Genomic DNA, 17,025 nt, shown 5'->3' with positions numbered 1-17,025 from the left:
TTTCTTTTTTCTTTAATTCTTTTCTTTTCTTTTCTTTTCTTTTCTTTTCTTTTCTTTTCTTTTCTTTTCTTTTCTTTTCTTTTCTTTTCTTTTCTTTTCTTTTCTTTTCTTTTCTTTTTTTTTTACAGAATACCTAAATGGCCACCAGTGCTTATATATTTCTGTTACTTCTATTCTCTGCCTTCCCATGGTAAGAAAAGATAACTGAGGTACCAGTCTAACTCAGAGGAAATACCAAGTTCAGGAAGTGTAGTGAGTGATGGAGGAGGTGGTGTACATGCAAACAAATTGTACAGCAGGTATTGGTAGTTTTCCTTGTCTTTCAGGGTTAAGACAGAGAATGAGATAATTCACAGAGGAAATTTGGTATCTATCAATATTACATTCCTAAACTCTAAAGCGACTCAACTTGTAATGTTCCATATTTCAGGTTCTGGCTAAGTCAAAATTTAGTTATTGTATATGTAATTACTCTTTACCATGTACCTGAAACATATCTTTATCCACGCTGTATATATTGTCAAATGTATTAGGTTGAAGTTATACAACAATTTATTAAGGCTTATGTCTGAAAAATTCTGAAAATTCAAGAAAAGTTTTGAAGGGAGAATTGGAAAGGAAATCACATTTCATTTCAAGGAAAGAATAAATAGGTAAAACACAGGTTTAAGACTGTCAAGGATGAATGTCAAGTGCATTTATCGAATGACTACGCATATAATGCGTCCTAGCTTCCACATGTAGGTAGGTACTTGTTATAGATGTGTATAGTTGCTTAACTTCATCCAATAATTGCAAATACTGAATTACAAGCTGTTCTTTACATTGATTTCTTATATGCATATCAAAATGAGATAACTCTATAACCCTATAACCATTAAATCTGAGAAATGGAAGTAACAAATGATTTAACTCTTTGACAGAAGACAAAAGTATTACCATGTGAAGAGCATGGGCATACAGTAAAACATTTGGAAAATAATTCAGGAATGAAAGAACAGAATTTTTGTCTTTGTATTTTCCCTTTCAAATGTTCACATTCTTATTTTAATCAACTTGTTCATATAAATAGAGCAGGATTGATGCTATTGTTTTCAAATAACTTTTTACTGAATATGTCAACAAGATAATATATAGTGTATAGCGAGGTTTTGAAGTTAACAATGCGTGCAACATGGCATATTGCAGAAAACAGATAATGCAGACTTCAAATCATCTAATTTTCCATGTTAAAGATTGAAAATATACCAAATACAGAACAGAACATGTATGCATGTCTCAGTTAAAATCAGTTTTTTTGAAAGATCATCTTCTGGGACCAAGTGATCATAAAAATTTATTTAGTGGCTTGTTTCTGAGAGGATTGGCAGTCAGTTGTCATTGGGCACAATTTTTACATAGTCCCAGTATGATAAAAGCTTGTCAGATCACTTTTGGACTAGTTTTTCAGAAGGAATATGAGCCAGTGTTCTAAGAAAGGACTACCAGCAAGGCATTCCATGCTGTACTTAATTTTAATGTCAAATAGTTTGATACTGCCCATATAATCATTTGAGACAGAGTGCCCATTTCAGTGGAGTTCAGAGGAGTGATCATCAGCTTCCTAGTATAATCTCTATGTTTGGAAGAGAGTACCAGGCATTATTTAATGAGGCTTAAAGCCAGTAATGCCTGAATTCAGCACCCATTTCTTTTTTGTTTTTTGTTGTTTGTTTGTTTGCTTTCCCACTGAGTAAAACCATTATTCTCATGCTCTAATGAAAAAAAAAATAATAATAATAACATTAATATATCCGTGTTATCATTTATGGTGAAGAAGTACCATAGAAGTACTATGCAAATTAACCACTTCACTGTCAAAATCTGAGACAACTTTCCTTTCAATATCATCAATAAAGTGCCTTATGTAGACCCTTAGCTTCTTAACAATATAATGTGCATAAAGTTATTTTCAATACTTTTCTTAAAGGAAGAAATTTTCTCTCTTAAAAAGAGAAAGTGATTTAGATAAAAAATATAGTTGAACTACTCTAGCAGAAAATAGCATAAGCTATTTAATTTTTCTTTTAGCATCACATTCACTGTATTTCTTTATTGGCTTACAAGAAAAATTGTTAATATTTGAAGTCAAAAGTAAACCAGTGTCTAAATATTCTTATGAAAATTTGAAAAAAAATTCCATAATAGTGTTTCCAGTAAAAACATTTTAACGAAAAATCCATGCATTCATCAGATGGGTTTTTGGTTTTTTTTGTTTTGTTTTGTTTTTTGCTAACAAGCTACATGCAAGGAACATTTGTTATAATGACAGAATCTATGAAAACAAGTTTGTAAATAAATAAATCTTCCAAAGGAACTGTAACACTGAACAAAGTTGTGCTGTGATACCACTTTAACATAATTTCACTTTTTTTTTTTTTTTAATACCTCTCATCAATCTTATCTGTACACCTAGGCCAGTTATTAGCAGTTTACAATGGACGATGTGTGAGATATTGTCTGTAACCATTCATTTCTTCCCACATTCAATGAACAATTGCAAATAAGGATCAAGAATTCATCACTTTTGAGTTCCTAATGAGTTATATGTGCACACACTTGGGATTTTTGCTCTACAGTTCCCTTAACTAGCATCTGTAGTCAAACATTTCTATAAAGTGAGGATGGCTCCATTTTCATAAGCCCAAGGGAGACGGCTACTGATATTAAACTTTATATCTCCAGAAGATCATTGACCACAAAAATGACTTTTTGTTATTTTCCCAAATATAATGAAAACTCATCAATATTTTTATGCAGATGATAAAAAATGAGGCCTTACAGTAGGAAGGAACACTCTTCAAATTCAATGTATGCTTTTTTGTTTGTTTGTTTTGTTATTGTTTTGTTTAATTTTTAGTGTATTTTACTTTTAAGACTACAGTTGTGAATTTACTTAGGTAGTTCTCCCATGGCTATCCTTGAATTTTGTTGTAAGTAGATTTCTCATTTTTTTTCTGAAGTGAACTTAGTGAAAAGAATCTTTGTCAGTATCCCTTATCAATATATATTTTCTTTTTCACACAGAAAAGAAACTTAAACTATACTATCTTCAAAATTACTTTGATTTTTTATCTAGGTGAGCCAGTTATACTCTGCCCACATAAATGTACATTTCATCACCTGGGATCAAACCACAGATTTTATGAATGTCTTCAATTTCTATCTTATTAGAACTGTAATCACATTTGTTGTTTTCATTTTGGGCTTGTGATCTTTCACTTAGAGGAAAGCTGAATTCCCTGAATAAGAAATTTGCTACAAGTAAGGCGCCTAGCTATGGTATCCTGTGGCCTGTAACAGAAGATGTTCAAAAAGGAGGATAAGGATTCCTCTAGCATGAATAACTGAAGTATGAAAAGCTAGCATGTGCATACATTCAAAAAATGCCTTTAGAAATCAAACATACAGCTTGTTATTTCAGTGAAATTATATGCTACATCCACACCCAATATGAATCTCAGTCTCTACTTAATCTGAAACTCTTACATGTCCATCATGCAATGGAAGCGTGAAGAAGCACAACTATTTGCTGCTTGTCTTTTGGGTTTTGGCAGCTAAAACATATTAAGCAAACCGAAAGTATCAACCTTCTCATCATAATCTTGAGCAAACAGGTCACAGAGAAAAGACTTTGCATAGATAATTTCTATCTGGAATTACACCATTTGAAATCATATGGCAGCCTTTTATTCAGCAAAATTTCAGTGACTTTACTATTACAGTAGCCACACAGGTTGCCTAAAATACCTGTTATAGCTGAGGAAAATAACAAATATACAGAATATAGAGTGGAATTTCAAACTGCAGTTATAAAAGGTGTGAGGGTGAGGATGCAGTTCCTTATATAATGATTGTACTTTGCCATCAGTCATAACTGGATTCATTTTGCATTTGCAGAAAATGAATGTTATCATGCAACTTGAATTTGAGAAAATGCACACTCATAGACTGCTGGGTTGCAGGAACAGGCTGACTGAAATGAGCAACAGAAAGGATTAAAATCCTCTTTCCCAACATAAACAGTAAAAGTGCTCCAGCTTTTACTTCTGATTCACTTCTTTGTCCCTAGATAGTCACTGCAAAAAAAAAAATAAATAAATAAAAAAAATCTCTTTTGTTCCCTGCTCCATTAAAAAAAACAACTAAAAATTTGCTTCTCTTTCTTCTCCTTTCTGTGAACTTTTCCTTGTCCCCAAGTTCAGGAGAAAGTAAGTAACTTAAAAAACGAAACAAAACAAAACAAAAACAAAAACAAAAACAAAAAAAAGAAAAAAAAAGGAAAAAAAAAAAAAAAGAATTAAATTCCACCACTGAATTGGCAAGAAATCCAGAGTTCTTGGCAGTCATAGAATCAGTGGAGTTGCAGTTGTTGGAACACAGTCTAATTTTGAGAGCAGCATCGTAATTTTCATACAAGCATAATGCTTCACATAATGCATCACTCAGAAGTGATTCCAGCTAAAGAATTGGAGGGAACAAAGGAACAAATTCCAATTCCACCTGCTGATATTCAAACGCAGATCATTGTGAAAAATTTAAAAATCTTAAGATAAAAAAAGGGAACTTTGGAGAAGCAGTGTACTTGTGCTCTCAAAATTCCTCAATTAATATCCATCTCTGTTCACCTGAATGGAAAAAAACAAAACAAAACAAAAAAAAAAAACAAACCCTGAATTTATTCATGATTTTCCCTGCTGTACATATTTCAGTTCACAACAGGCCCAGAAGACTTTCCAGTAATAAGTTAATGTAAAAAAAAAAAAAATAATAAAATTAAAAAAAAATTAAAAGAAGATCTTCCATGCTTATTTTTCTTTTGTTGATTGTTTTTATCTTTTTTTTACTTCACGCTGTATGTAACTCAAACTGCTAAATCAAACAGAGCTTGAACCATAAAAGCCAATGGAAACCTGTCCATTGGCATTATGTTTTGCAATATGTTTTCAGCAATTTCCACTTTTAGATAGTAAATTCTACACGAACACCACAGAGCTGGGAGCACTTAGAATTTCCCTTGTTCAGGTTTTACCTGAACATGCTGTGTCAACAAATGCTGCTCTGTTAAGGAGAGGTGCTATCTAATGACAACTATCTGTTACATACTGATAACCTTCATCTCCCACTGAGAAGGGTCAAAGAATTCTTGGAGCTTCTTAATCATAATGAAAGGCAGGAACCATTTCTAACATAAAAATGCAGGGCACTGGGGGACGTTTTCAGAATAGCTTTTGCAAATAGGAATCAAGGTCACTTCAAGTTTGACACTGAGTTCTGTCTACCTTTCCATGTATTTAGGGGAAAAATAATCAAATAAGAAGTAGCCTTTTTGGTAGCAGTCAGAACTCCAGCTTTGAGTTGGAGGTAGGAAATACAGAACTGACAAAGGGGAACAGAAATATTTTAAATTGTTTGAAGCTCAACAGCAGATGCTGGATTTGAGCCAAACGGGTTTCACCCATTTTATCTGAATTGCTTTAGGCTGTTCCTAGTAACCCTGCTTTAATATGCACTTATTTTCCTGTATTACAGGACACCTAGGAACTTACATCCCTCAGACAGCTTCGACAGCAAAGTGGTTAATGTTTGAAGAATGAACCATTCTTTCCTTTGCCATGACACTGGGTTCTTATTGTACAACCCTGTACAGTACTTAGCAATATTTTTTTAAGATTTAAAAAGCAAAGAGTTACAAAACCATTTGCAATTGACTTGAAATAGAAAAGATAGCACTTTTTAAATCCCATTATATAGTACACCGTATAAATTACAGAGTATTCAAATGCATAAATGCATCTGCGTAACATTTATCAAATGTAATTTTTTCATTGTTGTGAGGGTTACTTTTTCTAGAGTTTTTTCTCTTTGTCCTTGACACCCCCATCTCCCCTCACTATCACGTATGACAGTGCTCCAGGTCTGAGACATTGCTATTGCAGTATCGTATGTTGTTGGGGATGTGGCAGTCTGTGTAGTTAATGCCCCCATTTGGGGTATAAATGGGCTGCAGTCTGAAATCTCCTTTAAGGAGTTGATCATTATTTAAGGACACAATCTGGAAGCTGGTTTCCGTCATTTCCAGGATGGAGTTGTCCTTCTTGGTCCCTGCCTCACAGTAGTCATCTTTCCGACGGCCCCGATTGTATTTCCACTTCTGGGAGGTGTAACGCCCCTTTTTGTGCATGTGCCAGCAAAAAATGCTGAGCAGGACCACGAGCACAAATATCACTGCACCCCCAATTAAACCTGCAAGCAGAAATGGGGAGCCCAGGTTCTGAGAAGTTGTCTGCTCATGGCTGGAAGGGATGTTGCTGCCATTGTTTGAAAACGAAGCCTTTGTTGTGGCTTCTGAACAGACAGTGTCTTCTCCAGTTCGGTAATTATTATAAGTATCCAGAGGAACCAAGCAAATCCGATAGGTGGATTTGGGCTCCAGATTTACCAAGCTTAAGTGCTGTTTCTCACCACTAACTATTCGTTCCTGAACAATTCCTCCTACCAGACTATGGCCCATTTTAACCCATGTGAGTTTATATGCCATCACGGTAAAAAGAGATATCCAGTTAACCTGGATGCAAGTATCATTCACAAAATGGATAGAGAGTTGAATTCGTTCAGATATAGGAGGTGTTACCCTTTCTCTGTCTTCCCTGTCAGGCACAGTGGGGAGTGTGACTATGATAGGAGTCAGAGGACTATACTTAGTACTTGGGGGAGGAACTGATGAGGAGGGAACTAATGTAGTTGGCTTGGCTGTAGCCGGGACTGGGGTGATGATAAGTGACAGACCAGGGGTGGTGGTGGGGCATGACAGCATATTCATATTAAGCTCCCTGACTGCCATACCTCGGACCTGCTCTGGTCCCTGACACATAAAACCCCGTACATTGATGGAAGAGGGAATAAACTTGAGCCATTCAGTGACCCACTTAATACTGCAGTCACACAACCAGGGATTATTCCTTACAGTGAGTTGTCTCAGGTTGTGGAGATCATCAAATACACCCTTTACCAACATACGAAGCTGATTGTTGGAAATATCAAGACGTTCCAGTTTGTGAAGATTTGAGAAGGCTGTAAGTGGTATATGGGTTATCTGGTTGTCTTGCAAGTACAGCCTTAGCAGATGTGTACCTGGAAGATCAGAAGGAGGATACGTCAGTGAATTACGCACTATAGAGAATTCCTTGAGCTTGGAGAGGTGGCTAAAGGTGCCTTCAGCTATGCCTTTATTAGTAAGCAGATTGCCATCCAGAATCAGACGCTCCAAACTTGTAAGATTCTGGAAGGCCAAGTCTGAAATGACAGCAATTCGGTTTTCATCTACTCGAAGTTCTTGTAAGTCCACTGGAAGGCCTACTGGTACACTGCTTAAGTGATTCTTGGACAAGAACAGAAGCTTGAGGCTGATGGCTTCCCGGAATGCCCCATCCTCAACTCCAACAGTGGAGATGGAGTTGTCATCAAGGTGCAGTTCTTCCAGTTTCAAGAGCTGAGCAAGAGCAGCCCGAGAAATTGTCTGAATGTTGTTTTCCTGCAAGTGGAGAACCCTGACATTTTTGGGCAGGTTCATTGGGAATTCATCCAATTGGTTGCCATACAGATAGACTGTGTGCACAGACTGGACATTGTGCAACTCTGCAGGAAATCCAGCATTATTAATTTGGTTATTATGGAGGTAGAGGACAGTTACACCCTCTGGTATCCCAAGAGGCACTGAGGTCAAGCTTCGCTCATTACAGTAGACAAAGTTTCGGTCACAGCGGCACACTTTTGGACAGGCCAAAGTTTTGGAGACCTGCATGTAGAGCCCCAGGGAAAAGATAAGCCATGATTTCAAGAGAACAGCCCAGTCTGAGGGCCACATTCTAGTCCAGGAACCCATTTCCAATTTAAAGAAATAAAGTATCAAATTGTTAAAGAACTGATAACAATAATAAAGGACTAGTAGCAAAATCTCAGGTCATTAAAATTGGCTTCAGTTTATGTCCAGTGTTCAAGCAGAGATAAAGTCCTTCAGGCTAAATATAAAATAATCCTTTTACAATTGGCCCACCTCCTACTTTTGATAAGAAAGCCACAGTCCTATTAGCCAGGGTTACAAATCTTGTTGCTTTCCTCCATGTGTGCCAAAAGAACCAATAGCCGCGTCCTTATACGTAAGCAACCAGTTAATTTAAAGCTGCCAAACGCTGTCTGTGTACATGTTGCTTGGAGTGATAGTATCTCCTTTCACTGAAGTCTGTTGATGCTCAGCTTTCCGAAGTCAGCAAAGTCCTTATAACAGCTATCAGCTGGATCTGGCCTGCCTGTTGAATAAAAGAAGAAAAAAAATGAATACCATGAAATGTTTAATAGGAAAGATCAGGCCTTTTGGAAGACTATTATTAGGCTGTGCTCTTCATGGCCTTCTGTTATTAAAAAAAAAAAAAAAAAAAAAAAAGGCATTAGTATTAAATATTAACTTAATACTACTATTAAATGGTCTTGAAATAGATTCGAAGTCACTGCAATGACTGAAAGACTTTCAGTGACTTCACTGAAGGCTAGATCCATCACTTCTGCTTGCATATTGTATCTATCTCCAGTCTTTGCCTTCTCACTGAACTTTAAATGCTAATACTTAAAGATTTTACTTTTTTTTCCCTTAACTTTACTTTTTTATTTTACAGAACTCCAATGAGCCCTATTTATTGAGGCTTGATGGACTGGGATCTAGGCCACACTATTTAAACACACTCTGCATTTTTTTATTTTCTATCAGAATCTGGAATGTTCTGCTACCATTTACATAACGCCCTCACATATTTTCTCCTTCAGTTTTAATGTACAATGCCAGATTACTGCACCTTCCATACAGTAAATTAGCTATGTATGAGGGGAGTCTTCTTAAAATATGGTAATCTACAAGTACAAGATACTCTGCCGTAAGGCATATATTTGTTAAAGCTATCATCTCGATATTGTTACTTATGTAAACTGTGCTGTCAACAGACTTCAAAATGAGCATTTCACTAAATGAAACTGGCTCACATCTGCTCAGTTATTGTTTTATGATATCAGCTCAGAAAACAACAGTTTTCCTAGAGAACACCTTCTTTGGAACCATAGAGATACTTCTTTTAATTCTGCTACATAGTAGCTGGTGAATTTCTTCATTAAAAAATTGTTAGTTCTAGTGTAAATGAACTTATATTTACAGCTTTTAAGAATACTTTTAACAAATCTTCTTCAGGTCACTTATCAAAAATTTCAATACTTTAAAGCATGCAAAGGAAGATACTGCATTGCATGCTATAGTAAAGAATTCCTTGTTTTACTATATGTACAAATATGTATAACTATGTATAAAATCATGAAATATAAGATATGTGTTTTATAACCCAAAATAGAGGATATAAATAAGTATTGTAGAGCTCAGTGTCTTCCACTGTAATTACATGAACAAAATAATTTCCCAGATTTTTTTATTAAACTCAAAGTTCACTGGCTGTGAATTAAGTTGAATAGAAATCATCTTTAAAATTCATTTTTTTCATTATTTAAACAGACTAAGCATCACCCATTTTTTTCAGACGTGAAAGAAATGTAATTCAGTAGTACATGAAAGGTTGTCTTTCTGTCACAGTTGTACAGTTGTACAGTTTATAACATGTCCGAAACACTACCATGGGACTGTAAGTTCAGAAAATCTCTTTTGGAGTCAAAATCTTTTATCCCTGCAATCTTGCATTTTTAGATTACCATTCCTATTTGGAGTATCATTAGATATCAACCTCATGTCAAGAACAGCTCGAGACAGATAAAAACCAAGGCCCTGAAAAGCCCTCTAATTCACCATTATGTCTTCAAATAGTAAATGCACCATAATGCATGTTGTCCTTTTCTTGAAATGTAAGATTATCTACACCACTATTCAAAGATTTATTTCTCAGAGGCACATTTTGATGTAGAGTTTTCTTTTTAATCACACGAGAACTTGTGATTCTGTAGCAGGATTAATATGATCCTAGGTGTGACGGTTTATCTGACTCTTATATGTCCTGTCTCCCACCTAGATCATACTTCTCTGATCTGTCCTGACATTGTCTTTTTAAAATAAGAAGGAATGTGCAGAAGAGCCTCCTCTGAGATGCGTGGGACTGCACAGAATAATAATGGTTCTCTCACCCCCTTTCTGTCATCAGAGACAATTTGCACCTCCCACAAGAACAATACATTATATTTAGTTTTGTTTTGATCGCAAATATGATTGTTGAATAGGCTTTTCTGACACTCAGCTATGATAGAAAGCCAAGTTGAGGGCATGCAGTCACAGCCAGCTGCAGCTCCTGATACATGGGGGATCTCCTGAGGTGAGAATGTTGTATTAATATGTACCTATACATTTACCTTACTCTAAGACTCTGCCTAAAGTAGCTCTCTGCTTGGTAAATACTGCATCTAAATAAAAGATTTAAGTAAAAAATTTAGTAAATTGGGTCAAGTCATGCAGTGCTTCCAATCAGGTATTAAAAGAATTCTGACTGGATGGTAACTGAAAAACAGCATTTTCGAAGGTGACACTCTGAAATTCCAATCCTTTTTATGGTTACAATGATTTTGCACTCAGAAATCTTTTAAAACATTCCTGATGAATGTTAGCTTGCCCTACACTGCTGATGCCAGTTGAATACACTACTGGTGCTGGGATTTGGAATAGATGACCCCTGAAGGTTCCTTCCAACTCTACAGATTCTATGATTCTATGATTTGCGTGACACTCAGCTGAACATGAGCCAACAGTCTGTCCAGGTGGCCAAGAAGGCCAATGGCATCCTAACATGTATCAGAAATAGTGAATCAAGCAGGACCAGAAGGACCAAGGAGGTGATCATCCCACTGGACTCAGCCTGTACCTCAAGTAGTGTGTTCAGTTTTGGGCCCCTCACCACAAGAAACATGGGTTAGTGGACGATATTGGTGGTACGTGGATGTTTGGACAACATATCTTAGTGGTCTTTTCCAACTTCAGTGATTCTATGATTCTGTGAAAAGGGGTCCTTTTATTAATGCCACTATCCTAAATTCCAACAAGCATACTAGTAACTAGTACGCTGAGACTATAAAACTCATAGTACAGAAAATATGCATTGTCATTCAGGCAGCTACTGCTGATTGTATTAAGCAAGAGCACAAGGACTAATCTAATAAGATATTTATGACTTCAGAGTTGACTGTGGTTTAACAGAGGGAAGCAGTAAGGAAGAAAATATACAACTGAATGTGTTTAAATAAATTATTTTGGTAAGACTTTACTTCAGTACTCAACTATTTAATAATAATTGGTGGTTGCAACAGTTGCAAGAGCAGAATATTTCACCTCAAGAATCCAAACGCAAATTGAGTTATGTCCCTGTGTTAGAATTTTTCATCCCAAATATGCCAAGAATATCAGATTTGAGCAACACTCTTGATTTGAAAATGGAATTCCTGGAACAAAAAACATCTAGGGCTAATTCCAGAAAGCTGGAAAAGTTGTCTTTTGCTAATCATCAGTGCTGAGAACAGGTAGAATAACTGTGCTTTCTCCCTATCTCTGTAATGTTGGCTTTCTGAAGAAAAATCTCTATTTTCAGTACTTATAAGACCTTAACTGAGTCTTTCCATAAAGAAATCGCTTATTTGCAGCGGCAAAATTAGTGTGAAGACAGCAAATTCTAAAAACCAAGCTGGGTAGAGAGGATAAGGGTAAAAGAATACATTGTGGTTAACTTGATTTATTTTTTTTAAACGAACAAGTAATAACACCTCTGCTCATCATCATCTTCATCATTTTTGTTTCCATTTCTTTATCATATACACTCAATATCTATTATTTCCCACTGTATCCTCCTTGGAGCAAAGGACATGTCTTCGAAGTTTCTAGGACATTTCCTGTCTTACTGCAACCAGAATATTAATTCCTGTTAGGATTTAAGAAATGAAATATAGAACTTGAGTGAAGCATACTGAAATAAATGAGAGCATATGTACACGTTTTAGGTGGCCATGTATGAAAATTTGGCTTAGTGGCCTGAGTTCCTGACATCAATGAAAATGTTCCCTTTTACGTCTTAAAAATTTTTGATAAATGTTTTTGTCTCATTGTCTTCTCAAAACTGCTTTATTAAAATTCTCTTTTGGCATAATTAACATCTACCTTAGAGTGTTGTATAAAAAAATCAAATTTTCTTCTGTTCTAATTTGTAACTGATACTTTCAAAAACTTTGATTAAAGTTATTAAAAAGGCTGAAACATCTGGCTGGAATTTGGAATGGTGAAGGTTTTTTAAGAATCCCCATCACTGCTGAGGAGCATCCGCATAATTTCAGGCTTCAGTCATCTTGCTTTGCATAGGCCATGCAATTTAGCTTCAATATATATTTGCATTTCAGTAATTAATATATATAACAGAAAATGCTTCCAAGTTACAAACCTGTATAATATAGGAATAAAAACTAACATCTCACTAGCAGGTATTTTATAGATATCTTTCCTATCTTGCTCAACAGTCCTGCTTTGATGGCTGGGTCTACAGTGTATAAAAAATCTTCCAAATAGCCAAAGGGCAACCTTCACCACCTTTCATGCAGTCCCAGATGCAGTACTCAAGTCTCTGTGGCTGCCTCAGAACCTTCTGAGGTTCAGGGAGGAGAAAACAAGCACAGGAATCAAGGAGGATGAATAGCTTGTGGAATTCAATCTGCATATATATACTTACAGTCCTGTGTTACAAACACAGGAGTCTTGCTGTGTTCCTGAAACAAGGTTGTCTGTCTTCATGTTGTACACAAACGCTATTAATTTTTTAGAAGGAGTAAAAAATAAGAATGTTAACTATACCATCCTTCACAGAATCCTAAAAATAATTAAAAGCAGTTCCTAGGGACCTGGATATTTTTTCTGATAATCCAACCACATAGCATTATTTGCCTAGCAGCTTATCCATTTATCTGAACCTGAATGCCACAAATAAATAAATTAGCAAGCCAAACTTGAATGTCAAAAATTGACATACATCAAAAAGCAAGTAAAACCAAAACCAGACGATAGCTTACTCTTTTCACTACTACCAGACTGTGAATACTATTCAGTACAAAGCCATTTTCTTTGCTTTTCCACAGATCAAGGTCAAAATCAAGTCATAATCTTACTCTGCATAATTATCTTACACAGTTAAGTGCAAGGCTATTATGTCTGGAATCAAATAACACTCAGAAAACAAATATAATTCAATTTCTCAGGAACCCAGCACTTCAGAAAGATGTTCTGTATTTCTATCACTTGGCAACAAAAATAATTGCATAATAATACCTGACAAATGTCTTTTTTTTTCTATATAAGTAGAGCTTGCATATATATATGAATGAATATTATACTTTTTTACTGAGTAGGAGCCAAAAGTGTAGGTTTACCGTGTATGATTCTCTAGGAGTTACTTGGTTTTGAAAGTCCTTAATATCAAGCTATAATGTCTTCATCACAGGCACAGAGAAAATGGCATTATTTCTTGAGAAACAGAAGTACTTTTACAGGAAACCTTTTTGCATGCTTGATGCTGTGGCTGTCTCACCTTTAGGAGTGTGCACAATGTAAGAAGAAGAGGTAAGGAGGAAGAAAAAGAGGTGAAGAACAAGACAAGAAATCCTCTCTCGGGCTCTCTTCTCCTTAAGTGAATATTGTTATCAGGATAGTGGTCAGTAGCCAGTACTGGAAAGAAGTGTCTCTGCACACAGTTGAAAACACAATGAAGTCCATATGGACAGATTTTGGCAGAGTAAGTCATTACTACCTTTGCAGATTATTAAGCAGACATATTTTTCAGAAGGATGCGGGCTTCAAGAAGTCATATTTTCAAAGACGTGACATTATGAGCAACAAGCGTTATACATTTGGAAATGTGAATCAAATAATGGTTCTAGCCAGTGAACAGAAATCTGACAGATCCCAATTCCTGTCCTCCAGGAAATAAAGCTAAAACATCAGAAAACTCTCCTCTCTGTTCACTGAAAACAACAAAAACAAAAACAAACAAACAAAAATCAAAACCAAAACCAACAAAACAAAAAAGTTTAAATATGAAACTTTTACCTTCCTGTTTTTCCATTCCCACCTCTAAGCAATACAATTTCTCTTGACTAGTAGGAGTGAATATATATGAATGAATGTTATACTTTTTTACTGAGTAGGAGCCAGTTTTAGGATTACCACTAGATAGTTAGCTTGACAGCCTCTCTGCTGCATGACTGATAATCATTTGATCTTTATAGCATTCTGGGAAAATTATTATTTATGTGTTCTAATATTGAGCATTGTTCCAAGTTAGAATTTTCTTTGCTTTATAGTTCAGGCTTGTTCTTTGCCTAGAAGTACTACAGAGCGCAATTGTTGCACAGAAATGAGGAGGTCAAAATAGAGAGCAAGCTACTGGACCACCTGGAGTGGTCACTCTGTACCAGGAAGGAAAAAACTGAAGTACCTGCAAGATCCATATCTAAAGGCTTCAAGTCAAGGTTGCCCTTCATTCCATCAGACCCTTTACTGTGCCATGTCTGACTCAATTTAGTGGACTTGTCTACTAGTGGACAAATGGATATATGTGCATAAGTTCAGACATGAAGATTGCTTCCTGCCTAGAGTAATGTATTGTTGTTCCTGTGTTTAATTCACTAGTTATTTATCTGTGAGAGAAGAACATTATTCACAAAAATGGATCTTGTGTAATGTTGTCAAGACTGTATTGCCTGTGACAATTAAATAACAGCAACTATAGCCTCTGAGCCCTGAAACATCTGTATTTCCATTCAGTCTCTGCTTGTGTGAACAGATGCCCTATTGATCAATACAATCTTTTTCATAATCAGTGAAATCAGAGTATATGACTGTATTTGGAAATAATAATAATAATAATCAATTTCTATTTCAGAAATTAAGTGCTATAGAACATCTAATAGTAAATATCAAAGAAAGTACACTTTCTATTGCAAGAAGACACTGTGGTGCTATCCATTCAAATTTATCTTTCAGTTTGTTGTATCACGTAGTCTAATCTGAATGTCTGTCTGCATGGATTAATCTTACACAGATTTCTGCTATTAAATGTTTCAGCTTCCGGCAGAACCAGAAGGGGAGTTCTAGAAATGGAAAATTGCCTCTAGAGTTCTGAATTCTAATGTAAGAATCATCAGAAACAGTTATTTCAGCCAGCTGTAGCTATCAGAGGAAAAGTTAATGAAGACTCAAACAGCATATCAAAACAAAACCTTTGCCATCACAGACATGTAGGACTTCATCATAAAACATAAAGGAGAAAAAATGTGCAGAACACCAGCTTTTTAGCTAACATGAGATTTTGGGGGTTTTAGGACATTAAGGTAGTTCAAAAGTCACTGATAACCTAAGCATACGCTTGGGAGGAAGTATCTATGCATTCATTATAAAATAGCTGCTTGTTGAAAATTTAATCCCAATGGCAACTATCATGATATTTTAACTCTAGTAGGCAAAGAGGAACATATGATCACCTCCAGAAGTCATATTAAGTAGAATTTTACAAGTACTAGAAAAGTGCTATTGATGTCTCTATTAACCTTCCCCTAAGGTCTTTTCTAGTTTTTCACCAGGCTAATGCTGCTCTGTTCAAAACTTGACAAACCTGTTAAAAAGTGAGAACAACTGATTTACTTCAGTGGAGAATTAATTCCTTAGTCTTTTGTCTCCAAAGACCTGATCTTATATCTTTGGTGAAATAGTTTTGATGAATCTCATCTAGTACTCCATAAACTCAGCAATGTATTATGTGATGATATAAAGTTGGATTGAGAAAGTTGAAAATCATAGATGAAAAGAATCTTACATGAGGAGCTATCTGGAACATTTCACAAAATGCATTTTCATTAAAGTATACGATTTCACTGAAACACAGAATGTTTCATAGAGATTTCTCGGTTTTGATTACATTTTCAATAAGAAATGTGTCTGAGGTCCAGTGCTTTCTGATCACTTATGACCAGAGTGAGAGAGCAGAAAAAAAAAAACAGTGAGGAAGAGCAAAAATTTGACCTTTATTCCAAAAGGTAAGCTTTGACAAAATTTCATTTCAAGAAAGCATTCATAAAGTACATTTAAAATCATGAAAGCTGTGGAATTATCTGCCTCTGGACAGCTTTACTTGGCACGGTCAAGAGAAAAGAAAGAAATTGCTTGTTTGCTTTCTTGATCCTTTGCCAGAGGGCTTATAGCTTTCTGTGACAAAAGCATTTTTTAAACGTATGTTAAAAGAATAACAACAGCAACAACAGAACCTCTAATAATACTAAACTAATTTTAAATAATTCCTCTTTTGTAACACAAACATTCTGTACTGTGTTTAGCATAATGCATTTTTTACTAAGAAGAAATGAAGGCAACCTGCTGTTTCTTTGCAAGCAAATTGGTCCCTACCTATAAATTATTCTACACTGTAAAGCAAAAAGTTTGCTTTTATCTAGAGATATGTGGTCAGCCTGGCAAAACATCTTTGGATGATTTGAAAAAGCTGCTTTTAGTGACCTAAGTGACTAAACATTGCTTCTGTGGAGATAACATCTTGACACATTTTACATGCATTGCATGGTTCTACATCATTCATGAGACCGTGTGTGGTGTTACACTGACTTGTGGGTACTATTCATTCAATCTTAGGAAAATGAGCATGGGCTGCCATATCTTATGATCTGCACTCAACCCCCCTATATGCCATAATATAAATAAAGATGTGTTGTATGTACACCCTTCCAACAAAATCAGAAGATTTCTCCTTCCCCCTCCCATTGCTTTGCATGCTACTGGCATTCAGAGTACTAAGAAGTACTTCATAAACTCTCTTAATGAGCTATTAAAAATAATAAAGTTGCCTGCACTCTAATTGCTTCTGAACACTGAAGAGAACCTGTCATGTGTATGGTGTAGTCATTTAACCACTG

At 35.6% G+C, this 17,025-nt stretch overlaps 1 protein-coding gene across 1 annotated transcript in view; it reads right to left on the bottom strand.

Annotated features, from left to right (window-relative positions):
• Positions 1-529: 529 nt before the first annotated feature.
• The window catches only part of FLRT2 (fibronectin leucine rich transmembrane protein 2), a 61,761-nt gene continuing 45,265 nt past the window's right edge, over positions 530-17,025 (bottom strand). Inside the window, exon 2 of the mRNA XM_085549318.1 lies at positions 530-8,348. Within this exon, the coding sequence (XP_085405444.1) occupies positions 5,936-7,924 (1,989 nt within the window). The 5' untranslated portion in view covers positions 7,925-8,348 and the 3' untranslated portion in view covers positions 530-5,935. The remainder of the gene's footprint in view (positions 8,349-17,025) is intronic.

This window comes from Coturnix japonica, chromosome 5, assembly GCF_054131305.1.
Source record: "Coturnix japonica strain WE chromosome 5, WE-NBRP24, whole genome shotgun sequence".
Taxonomy (NCBI): domain Eukaryota; kingdom Metazoa; phylum Chordata; class Aves; order Galliformes; family Phasianidae; genus Coturnix; species Coturnix japonica.
The sequence above is the reverse complement of the archived record's forward strand: the minus strand, read 5'-3'. Positions and strand labels throughout refer to the sequence as shown.